We start from the raw sequence: 12067 nt of genomic DNA, 5'->3' as shown, positions 1-12067 counted from the left end.
AGAGAAGCTGAGGGATCGATCTCCTTTATGAAGAGGCTTCAGAAACTGGGCACATTCCACTCAAGTGCAAGGACCTGAGTTTGATCCTCGGTACCAAAAAAAAAAAAAAGTAAGAAAGAAAGAAAGAAACTGGACACAATGGTGCATCCCTGTAATCCCAGCTACTCAGGAGGCTGTGGCAGCAATATCTCAAGTTTGAGGGTAGTTGGGCAACATAGCAAGACCCTCTATCAAAACAAAAAAAATAGCTGGGGATTTAGCTCAGTGGTTCTGCTGCCTGCTTCACAAGCGCAAGGTCCTGAGTTTGATCCCCATTAACAATAAAAAGGCGTGGGGATGTAGATCAGTGGTAGAGCTTCCCTGGGTTCAATCCCCAGTAAACACATGCACTCACCCTCTTCCTGAGGCTGCTCAGTTTCAGGGCCTGGGTTTAGCATGAAAGGGGGAAGGCAGTGACATCATCTCTCTCAGAATGAAAAGTGTGCCATGAGACACATTTTTTCTCTATCATTAAATCATTCAAGACACATGTTAGGGCCGGGGATTTACCTCAGCAGTTCGGTGGCCTGCCTTGCAAGCGCAAGGACACAAGTTCAATCCCCGGTACCAAAAAAACAAAACAAAACAAGACACATGTTAAATCATACTCCTAAATTTTATTTTCTTTATAAAAAATTTCCCCCTACCTCCATAAAAAAAATTTTTTTTGGTACCAGGGATCGAACTCCGATCCTTGTGCTTGCAAGGCAGGTGGCAGCACCACTGAGCTAAATCCCCAGCCCCCTAAAAATTGTATTAGTACATATTTGCAGTACATAATGATTGTATTCATCATGGGGAGTTGGTACATGTACCTAACACATTTTCATTCTTTTTACATGAGCCAAATTGAATCCTTAGAAAAATAAAAAACCAGAATTAAAAGTTTGAACCTCTGACCGGCACAAAATTAATTCTTGGAGCATTTATTAAGTGTTAACCAGATACTAAGCACTGATCTAGACACTGTGATACAGTGGTAGGCACAATAGACAAGGTGCTTATCAAATCTAACAGAAGAGAAATATATTAGTCAGGTGTGGTGGCACATACCTATAAGCCCAGCACTCAGGAGGCTGAGGCAGGATGATCTCAGGTTTAAGCCCAGCCTGGGCTACATAATGAGAACTTATCCCCCCAAAAAAGAACCCTCAAAAACAGCAACAACAAAACTCACACAAATATGTAATTACCAAATGTGATAAGTGCCATGAGAGAAAATAGAAGGTCCTATGAAATATATAGTGGGGAATCTGACCTTGTTTCTTGTTCCTTTAAGAGATGACATTTGGTTTTCTTCCTTGAAGGAAGGGAATGAATTCACTGGACAAAGGTATGAGGGGAGTGCTTATGGATGGAAAAGATGTTATAGGCAAGAGGAAGAGTGTTTGAGGGGCCCGGGCAGGAGTGGCTGTTTAAACTTGATTCTGTCATGGTTGGACAGAGCAACACTGCAGCATGGTGTCAGTCATGGAGAGGTGCAGTGGTTTATGGACCTGATGGCAGAGAGGAGGAAGCTGGTCTGCACCACACAGCGTCCACGCAATATGATGTCATGGTTGGTTAATGACTTTGTATCATACTGACTTTGATTGATGAGGCGACCTGCTCTTCCCTTTTAGTGAGCACCTGTGGGCGGGGCTGAGTCCAGAAACTCCTTGGAGGTGGGGTTTTCTATGCCTGCTTGACTCACAGCGGCTTACCATGAGGCCCAGCTGCTTCCAACAAGTGTCAGGACAAAAAGCAACAAGCATGTAAATGCTGGGGATGGAAGGTTAGTCACTTCCTGTTTGTTTGCATCTTTTCATTTTAGCTCCAAGATAATGGCAAGGGCAGAGTTCACAAATCTGAGTTTGACTCTCCTGGACAGAGAACTCCTTGTCAGCAGTGCCATCTGCAGGGCATTAAGGAATTTGCCAGGAGTTTGATGGGATTGGGAGGGGGAAATGGCATCTCCAGAGAAAATGCTCTTCCCTCCTCCCTTGCTCAAGCCTCTCAGTCCAAGCATGACCCAATCCTCCACAGGCTGAAAGACCTGTGTTCCCTCTGATCTCGTGGCAGGCAATATTTAAGGCTCCTGCCTTACCAGGAATTATATCATTTTCCTTCCTGCCAATTAAATCTGTCACCTGTAACATGAGACACTATACTTCTCCTATTTTAATAGTAACCTCAACAAGCTGAAGAGCACTGAGTTGCCAAAGCTTTTCAGCAATCTGGTGTTTAAAAAAAAGAAGGCTAGGTGTACATAAATTGAAAGTGTTGACATAGTTACTCTCATCAGTAAGTAAATACTCCTTGAACTTTTTCTTACTTTTGTTCTTTTTCTAAATAAATGGTTCATTTCTTCCTCTTCTCTTCCTTCTCCTTCTCTTCTTCCCCAGTCCTTTTGTGTTTTTGAGACACGATTTTACTAAGTTGCCCAGAGTGGGCTTGAACTCGGCCCACCTGCCTCAGCCTTCCAATAAGGTGAGATTGCATGCGTATGTCATCACACCCTGATTTGGATTTTTCCCCTTTTCAAAGTGAAATGTTTCAAGCATTTAGGGGAAAAAAGGACACAAATGTATAGCCAGATGTGGTGGCACACACCTATAATCTCAGCACGTGGGAGGTTGGGGCAGGAGGATTGCCACTAGTTCGAGGCCAGCTGGGCTACATGATGAGTTCAAGGCCAGCCTGAGCTACATAACAAGACTGTCTCAAAAAATAAATTTAAAAGAATTTAAATTGTATATATATAAGATATTGTTTTATTCCATGTAAAAATTAGGATTTTTCTAAACCATGGTGGTGCGTGCCTAAAAGTAATCCCAGATACTTAAACTGTAGGAAGCTGGGGTAGGATCATTTCAAATTCTACTTGGGCCATTTAGGGAGACCCTGTCTCAAAATGAAAGAAAGAAAGAAAGAAAGAGAGAAAGAAAGAAAGAGAGAAAGAGAGAAAGAGAGAAAGAGAGAAAGAGAGAAAGAGAAAGAGAGAAAGAGAGAAAGAGAGAAAGAGAGAAAGAGAAGAAAAGAAAAGAAAGAAAGAAAGAAAGAAAGAAAGAAAGAAGAAAGAAAAAAAAAAAAAAAGAAAGAAAGAAAGAAAGAAAGAAAGGGGGCCAGGGATTTAGCCCAGTGGTTCCACTGCCTGCCTTGCAAGTGCAAGTTCCCAAGTTCGATCCCTGGTACTCTGGGGTGGGGGTGGGAAGGAAGGAATAGAGGGAGGGAGGGAGGAGGAGAAAAGCTGGCAGGCTGGGGATGTAGCCCAACGTTCCCTGGGATCAATCACCACTACTACAAAAAACAAAGGAATTCACCACCACCAAAAAACACCTGAGGGTTTATTCCTTTGTTTTTGTGGGGTTACAAACAATTTATTAGTTAGAAAGTAAGAAAATAGTTGAAAGGGGCACAGTTCTGACAAAGAGAATCAGAGTGTTTTTTGTTTTGTTTTGTTTTTGGTACCGGGGATCGAACTCGGGTCCTTGCGCTTGCGAGGCAGGCAGTGGAACCACTGAGCTAAATCCCCACCCCCTGCCCTTTTTTTTAAATAAGCAGGATCTTGCTAAATTGCTCAAGCTGAGCTCTATGACACTGCAGGCTCAGCCTCCTCCCAGAGTCTGGGATCGCAAGAATAGGCCGCTCCACCCAGTTTACCTGTTATTGTGCAGTTTCCTCCCATATTGAAAAAGACTGACGGACAAATGTAATGAATAGGGCACTGTAGGAATGACAATGTGACTTTCAAAGTTTGGTCATGAGACCTTGTGGCTTCCAACTTGCCACAATGGATCACTCTGGAGAAAGCCTGCTGATTTATCTGGAGACACCTGCACAGCCCCATGCAGTAGTTCGTGTGGTAAAGAAACAAGACCACGGAAGTGATCGGCGGCGGCTGCAGCAGAGCGGACTGGAGGGCGGTGGCTCTCTCCGGAGCGGAGCTCCGAATCTGCTCCCGCCGCTCTCGGCGCGGAGCCTCCGGCTAGAGGCAGCACAGCCGCAGCTTCGGGAACCTGCGGGCGGCGGACCGGCTCGCCGCACACGCGCATTCTCCTTAAGCCTCTGATGAAAACTCTGTGAGAAAAGAGGGCCGCAAAAAAGCCCAAGGGTCAGAACTCTTTGGCCCTCCACAGTCATCATGGTGGGCAGCGCTGGTGTGGGCAAATCGGCCCTGACCCTGCAGTTCACGTATGATGAGTTTGTGGAGGAATCGGAGCCTACCAGAGCAGACGGCTACAGGGAGAAGGTCGTGCTGGATGGGGAGGAAGCGCAGATCGATAGGAGGAGGACTACGCTGCAATCAGAGACAACTACTTCCGGAGCGGGGAGGGCCTCCTCTGTGTCTTCTCGGTTACAGCAATGGAATCCTTGGCAGCCACCGCTGACTTCCAGGGAGCGGATTTTAAGAGTAAAGGAAGATGAAAATGTTCCTTTTATACTGGTTGGCAACAAGTCAGATTTAGAAGATGAAAGGCAGGTTTCAGTATAAGAGGCAAAAAACAGAGCCGATCGGTCGAATGTGAACTATGTGGAAACATCTGCGAGAAACGCGGAGAAGGTATTTTTTGACTTGATGAAGGAAATTCGAGCCAGAAAGATGGAAGACAGCAAAGAAAAGAATGGAAAAAAGAAGAGGAAAAGTTTAGCCAAGAGAATCAGAGAAAGATGCTACATTTTATAATCAAAGCCCAAACTTTTCTTATCTTGACCATACTAATAAATATAATTTATAAGCATTGCCATCCAAGGCTCTGACTGAAATTACTTTTTAACATTCTGGAAATTGTTATGTATCACTAAAAGCATAAATTGGAACTACACTGAAAGTCAAATTCACTTAAAAAAGAAATTCATGTGGCTTCACCAAGAAGCAAAGTTCAACTTATTTCGTAATTACCTACATTTACCACAGTCCTGAATGCAGCACGTGAGCTTGTATTTCTTGGGCAGTCTTTCTTGAACTGTTAAATAAAGAAATGAAATGGGGATGGGGAATGGAGGAAAGGCCACTTCCTCTGGTGTTTATTATAGAGCTTAAATTTCGTATCATTTTAGCTTTTTAAAAAAATTTTTTTATTTTATTCTCACTAGTACCAGGGGCCTTCTGTGGCCTCTTGCAGCCTCCTGCATCCTGGTGAGAGGCCTGATTTTGCCTAGATGGAGGGCAGCTTTTGTATAGAAGATTCTTGTGAAATTACTGTCTGCTAGGGGTCTGTCCAAATTCAGAAATGTGTGTCATACTCTGGTTCTTGAAAATATAAAGTTCAGAGCTCTTTGATTGCTTTTGTTGCTGTTTTTGTTTTTTTGGTACTGGGGATTGAACTCAGGTCCTTGCACTTGCAAAGCAGGCACCAGAACCACTGACCTAAATCCCCAGCCCCTTGATTGCTTTTAATAAGCTATAAGGTAGTTGAAAATGAAGGGCCAGCATACACTTGTAAGATAATTTTAGACTAGGATTCCACACCAGTTGTTTGGTTGAATACTTTTTTTTCCTCTGAAGATGCTGGTCCCTAGAAATGACTTTGTTTTGTTTTGTTTTTTGAGACAGGGTCTCACTATGTAGTTGAGACTGACCTGGAACTCACTATGTAGCCCAGGCTGGTCTTGAACTCACAGCAATCCTCCTGCCTCAGCCTCCTGAGTGCTGGGATTACAGGTGTGCGCCACCACGCCCGGCTTAGAAATGACTTTTTGCAAGTGGTAAGCACATAAATATTGTTTTTTTAATCTCCTGAGAGCAGGGCAGGGGGAAAACCATCTAAAGTGCTAATTCATTTTTCACTAGAACACTTTGGTAAATATTTGTGCTTGCTAACTATTCGTTTCTAAGTTTGTACTCATGAAGTTAGTTTGGCTTTATGGGACTTATTAGGAATATTTACATGTCTATGTGCATAACAAAGAACACTGTAGCTACATTTTCCTAAAGTCAGCAGGGAGCAATTAGACCCAGGTACAGTGCAGAAAACATGTTTGGCACACAGACAGGGTGTCAGGCTGTCACCACTGGGTACTGTTCCCACCCAAAGAATTATAGCACACTCTTTGGGAACGTAATTTCAATGGAAAATATACCACTGTCAGTTTCCTTTTCCTTTTTGGAGTGAAACTAAGGCAGCTGATTCAGCGAAGTCTTTCTCATTTGTCAGACTTAATTTCAATAGGTCAAAGTTGTGTTCAGGCATTCCAGGTAACAGCTGTGTATCTGAAGTTATCAAAAATAGTCCTTAGGAGTTCAGCTCCTTAGATATCACATCCAGCTTGTCCGTTCAGTATCTGTCCATAAGGGTTTGAGATATCCACCTTTCATTTTTTCTCCTATGCTATGCTATGGGCAGAATCCAAGTTACCGCTGTAACTTGGGTGGTGGGTCACCATCTGTACTTGTCGCAGTCTCACTGAACCAGAGGGCCTAACCACTAATATTGTGACTTTGCTTTTGAGACCTTTCCTTTCCTGGCTACTGAGGTGCTATGAAACCAACTGACAAAGATGCATCACGTCTTAGGCAGATGCCACTACCCAACTCACTCATTTGCAATTTGAGCATTTAAAGACCAATAAACTTCCTAAAAAAAAAAAAAAAAAAAAAAAAAAAAAAACAAAAAAAAAAAAAAAAAAAAAAAAAAAAAAAGACCAGCTGCCAACAGCATTAACTTGCCAGGCAAAGGAATCAGCAATTTTTGACAGCAACCTCCTCCTCTTCCTCCCACTCATTGACAACAATCTTTTGTTTTATAAGATAGGGTCTTACTATGTAGCTCAGGCTGGCCTCAAATTCATGGAGATCCTCCTGCGTGCTGGGATTACAAGCATGTACCACCACACCTGGCAAGATCTTTTATTAAAATGTTACACCGCTCCACCCCAGTGTTTAGGGGTGTACCTCAGTGGTGGAGTGCTTGCTTAGCAATGTGTGAGGTGCTGGGTTCTATCCTCAGCAATGCAAAACAAAATGAAAGACAAACCCTGTCTCTACAAAGCAAACCAAACCACAATTCCAAACATGGTTTCTGCTGGTGTTGTGGCCTACTCCTGTAACCCCAACATTTGGGAGACAGAGGCAGGAGGTTCGCCAGTAGCCTGGGGCTACATTGTGAATTCAAGGCTACTAAGGTACAAAACTTAGCTTCTCCGTTGTGCCCCAACTCTGAAAAAGCACATTTTACATTCAAACTGTATTTCCCTGATTTTAGGCCACCCCCAGGAACCTTCCTAGGTGAATTGTGTTGCTGTTTCCCAGTTCTGGTCCAATTTTCCCACTTTTCTTTTTCCTGGGGTGGGGCAGGTTTGTTCAGGCTACAGATCTCTCAAAATGGTCTTCCTCAGTGAGTTCAGCATGGACCCATATCTATCTCAATGTGGCCACTGAAACATTTTACGGTCCCCTGAGGTCTGTGATGGCCACATCTATATTGGCCTGCATCATGTAGTTTATCAGAACACTAGTTGGCCAACTCATATCTAGGTAGCTGAGAACAATTTTCTGTGAATCTTTAAGGACTAGGGGGGAAAAAAATAGCTTTTTTTTGGTACCAGGGATCGAATTTGGGTCCTTGCGCTTTCTAGGAAGACAACCACTGAGCTAAATCCCCAGCCATTTTCCCTCTTCTTAAACCAAAGATAATAGCTGTTCTTGGCAATACTGTCTAGTGCTTTCAGAATTTGAAGGCTTCATTTCTTCCTAGGCCTCGTTAACTGTTTAAATCCTTTTTTTCCTTTTGGGGAGGGTAGTGTCCAGATAGCATCTCCTTCTGTACTTCTGGCTAACCTCAAAATTGCTGTGATCCTGCCTCAGCCTCTCAAGTGCTGCAATTGTAGGCATATGCCACCACATCCAGCCTGCATCCTGTATCCGGAATTGAACCCAGAACTGTGGTTCTCACACATGCAAATAGTACCTGAGATAAAACCAGTTCTTTAAATCTAACCTTGAACATCAAGTCCTGTTAAGTGATTCTTTCATGTGTGTAATCCAATCTTCATCCAGCAATTTTTTATCGTTCAGTTTGATTTTCTTCTCTGGCAGGACTTTTGCTAATCACTCCAAGTTCTGCTCCTACAACTTGTCCTCCCATTCATCTGGAGATTAAAAAAAATACTTCCCAAGCCAGTAACAGGCTAGACAAACTTATATCTAAACTCACTTCCAAGTACACAATAGTTGGCAGCCCAGGACATTGAACTTAGGGCATTCTGTTCTTATCTACCACTCAACTCATCCTCCAATGTTAACAGTATTCACAATAACTGGCGGGTTTTTTCCTAAACCACCTGTGAAGATGTTAATACCTAGTATTAACCCAGCACTCAGGATGAGGCAGGACTGTCCAAGGTCTGAGGCACAGGCCAGGGACTTAGCTCAGTGGTGTCACTGCCTGCCTCACAAGCAGAAGGCTGAGTTTGGTCCCTGGTATCCAAAAAAAAGTTTAAGGCCAACTTAAATTGCACAGTGAGGCTGTCTCACAAAGTGCTGAAAATCCAGGTCTTGTTTTTAGGTCAGTGTGTTCATAATGGCAGTGTCAGAAACTACCACTATATTATAGGAACTCTGCACTCAGAAGTATGAACTACAATGATCAAGGCAGTTTCACAAAAACTCAGGAGGCAAAACTTCCTTAAAGTATTTTACTTTAAGACATGATGGAAAAATCAGAGGTACACATGGAAAAAAGACATGACTGACCAGTGAAGATCTTGGACATGATCAAGTGAAGATGATCTAACCACAAAACCTTAGTGCTTCTCATCTATGCTCAAGCTGAGGTTCTGGGAGCATCATGATTATGCTGCAGGGCTGAACTGGGTAACTAGTATTCCTCTCCTTCTTCCTCACCCTCTCCTTCAACAGAATCCACACCAACCTCCTCATAATCCTTCTCTAGGGCAGCCATGTCCTCCCGGGCCTCAGAAAACTCCCCTTCCTCCATCCCTTCACCCACATACCAGTGAACAAAGGCACGCTTGGCATACATCAGATCAAACTTGTGGTCCAGGCGAGCCCAGGCCTCAGCAATGGCTGTGGTGTTGCTCAGCATGCACACAGCCCGCTGCACCTTGGCCAGGTCTCCACCAGGCACCACAGTGGGAGGCTGGTAATTAATGCCGACCTTGAAGCCAGTGGGACACCAGTCCACAAACTGGATGGTACGCTTGGTCTTGATGGTGGCGATGGCAGCATTGACATCTTTGGGGACCACGTCACCACGGTACAACAGGCAGCAAGCCATGTATTTACCATGGCGAGGGTCACATTTCACCATCTGGTTGGCTGGCTCAAAGCAGGCATTGGTGATCTCTGCTACAGAAAGCTGTTCATGGTAGGCTTTCTCAGCAGAGATGACAGGGGCATATGTGGCCAGAGGGAAGTGGATGCGGGGATAGGGCACCAGGTTGGTCTGGAATTCTGTCAGATCCACATTCAGGGCTCCATCAAATCTGAGGGAAGCAGTGATGGAAGACACAATCTGGCTAATAAGGCGGTTCAGGTTAGTGTAGGTTGGGCGTTCAATATCGAGGTTTCTACGACAGATGTCATAGATGGCCTCATTGTCTACCATGAAGGCACAATCAGAGTGCTCCAGGGTGGTGTGGGTGGTGAGGATGGAGTTGTAGGGCTCGACTACAGCTGTGGAAACCTGGGGGGCTGGGTAAATGGAGAACTCCAGCTTGGACTTCTTGCCGTAGTCGACAGAGAGACGCTCCATCAGCAGGGAGGTGAACCCAGAGCCAGTTCCCCCACCAAAGCTGTGGAAAACCAAGAAGCCCTGTAGACCTGTGCACTGGTCAGCCTGCAAGGGAACAAAAAGGAAAAATATTTTAATGCTAAATCTGTTTTCTTATATGACACTCCATAATTTCTTTAAATCATAAGCCATTATTGTATCAATGATGTCAGTTTGACCGAGAAATTAGCAAAACAGACACATTAACGCTGAACTGTGTGGTTTTAAAAATCCAATAAAAAAAATAGAGCAGCCTAATTCACATTTTGGCAGACACCAAAAGCTGAATGAATGCTGTCACTTGGCCGCTTCATTTAACTTACAACTTCAACTCCCTTTTAAATACATTGTGAGGTGTACTCCTATAATCCCAGCACTTGGGAAGCTGAGGCAGGGAATGCCTCAGGCACCAATGCCTGCTTCTTTTCCAACTTCCTGAACACAGTAAGTCCCTGTTTCAAAAAAGGGAAAAAGTTACATATGGCATTTACCAATTTCCGAATTCGGTCCAAGACAAGGTCAATGATCTCCTTGCCAATGGTGTAGTGCCCGCGGGCATAGTTATTGGCAGCATCTTCCTTGCCTGTGATGAGCTGCTCAGGGTGGAAGAGCTGGCGGTAGGTACCAGTGCGCACTTCATCTGGAAGAGGAAAAGAAACCTGCTGTTCAAGCCTGGGGCCTCAACACAGCCCTTGTGTCCCAGCACCCTATGCCCCACACCCAGTGCATGTCTGAGGTCCACTCACCAATGACTGTGGGTTCCAGGTCTACAAACACTGCCCTGGGCACGTGTTTGCCAGCACCAGTCTCGCTGAAGAAGGTGTTGAAGGAGTCATCTCCTCCCCCAATGGTCTTGTCACTTGGCATCTGGCCATCGGGCTGGATGCCATGTTCCAGGCAGTAGAGCTCCCAGCAGGCATTGCCAATCTGGACACCAGCCTGGCCAACGTGGATGGAGATGCACTCACGCTGTGGGAGGAACAGAAAATTCAGGATCACGGGGAGTGGTGGCACATGCCTATAATCCCAACACTTGCGGAGGCTGAGGGAGGAGGCTACACAGTGAGTTCCAGGTCAGTCTCAATTACATAGTAAGACCCTGCCTCAAAAAATAAAAAACAAAACATAGCCAAAAAAGAAAAAGAAACAAGTATAAAAACACTCATGGAATCTTGACCTCAAGAAAGAAAAATAAGAGACTTAACCTAGACTGCTTAGTCACAGCTTCCTCCTTTGGAGGACCAAGACAGGGAGGATATCATCTGTTCACCCAGTGGCCAGCCCCACAGGAACCACGTGGCCGAAGCAGGGCAGAAAAAAATGCGTCTGCTGCTACCAGGGTGGGGCTCTGTGGTTTGGGTAAGGAGCAACCTGGCCAGTGCATCATCCCTGTTCCAGACGCGGCCTCCCTCGCCTTCCCGCAGCCTGCACCTCTCCATCAATCTGGATGTCAACAGGGCATTGATAGCAACACAGATATGGAGCAAGATCAGATTTCCGATCCCTCCAAAGGCCATCATCTAGTCCCTCACGATTTCCTATGGTAGCGAGAAGATGGCAGCCATGAGCTGTTGGGAGTTGGGTTTTCTGAATATGCTGCGGTGTACCTCATGCTACTGTTAAGGAGCCCTTCCCCATATTCCTCTTAATGTTTTCACTGAAAACGAAGGAAAAAAATAAAGTCAGGGCAATAGAGAAGCCCTGCAACCGCAGAGGCACACCACGTAGCGCGCATGCGCAGACTGCAGGGGCGCTTTCCCGCCGCCATTGGGCGGGAAGGTAACGGTCGCGCGTGCGCCTTTGTCTCCCGCTCATTCTCGCCCCCGCCTTTCGCGCCAAGGAGGAAGCGAGGGCGGGAAGTCTGCGCGCGCCCGCCCGCCAGAAGGGGGGGCACCGGTGGGGGAAGGGCACACGCGGGAAGACTGCAGGGTCTTAATGCAGTGCTCAGCCATCTTTACGTGAAGAATCGATAACTCAGTCCCATCCATTGCCGCCCTCGCCTCCTCTCTAAAAAGGCGTTCGTCCCAACTCACTCTAATGAGAGGCCCTCCAAGCCTCTCCCGCTCGTTTTTCCTTCCCATTTTTCCGAACACCGCCCGGCGCAGCACAAGGCCCACTCACCATGATAGCTACGGGTCAGGGAAGCGAAGGCGACAGGAGCAGACACCGGGTCCCGGTTACCGTCCTCGACAAGCTAAGAGTCGAGGTAAGTAACGCACTGGGGCGGGGGTGGCGCCCGAGCCTCTTAAGTAGAGGCTAGGGAGGGGCAGGCGAGCCCCGCCTTCGGCCCTGCGCGTCCACTGGGCGCCGGGCCT

At 45.8% G+C, this 12067-nt stretch overlaps 1 protein-coding gene and 1 pseudogene across 3 annotated transcripts in view; one reads left to right on the top strand and one right to left on the bottom strand.

Moving 5' to 3' along the window:
* Nucleotides 1-3811: 3811 nt before the first annotated feature.
* LOC104861953 lies at nt 3812-4994 on the top strand (annotated as a pseudogene).
* A 3647-nt stretch (nt 4995-8641) lies between these two features.
* LOC104861955 (tubulin alpha-1B chain) overlaps nt 8642-12067 on the bottom strand; it is a 34059-nt gene continuing 30633 nt past the window's right edge. The window contains exons 1-4 of one of the 3 annotated variants that reach the window (XM_010623612.3): nt 11874-11979; nt 10499-10721; nt 10244-10392; nt 8642-9818 (exon numbers count right to left, since the gene is read on the bottom strand). In XM_010623612.3, the coding sequence (XP_010621914.1) occupies nt 8838-9818; nt 10244-10392; nt 10499-10721; nt 11874-11876 (1356 nt within the window). In that variant the 5' untranslated portion in view covers nt 11877-11979 and the 3' untranslated portion in view covers nt 8642-8837. Of the gene's footprint in view, nt 9819-10243; nt 10393-10498; nt 10722-11873; nt 11980-12067 lie in introns of those variants that run through there. The other 2 variants (XM_010623614.2, XM_019207425.2) reach the window with 2 other exon arrangements.

The sequence above is a fragment of the Fukomys damarensis genome, unplaced genomic scaffold (genome assembly GCF_012274545.1).
Source record: "Fukomys damarensis isolate Sample0158 unplaced genomic scaffold, DMR_v1.0_HiC HiC_scaffold_15, whole genome shotgun sequence".
Classification (NCBI taxonomy): domain Eukaryota; kingdom Metazoa; phylum Chordata; class Mammalia; order Rodentia; family Bathyergidae; genus Fukomys; species Fukomys damarensis.
This window is presented reverse-complemented; position numbering and strand designations above follow the sequence as displayed.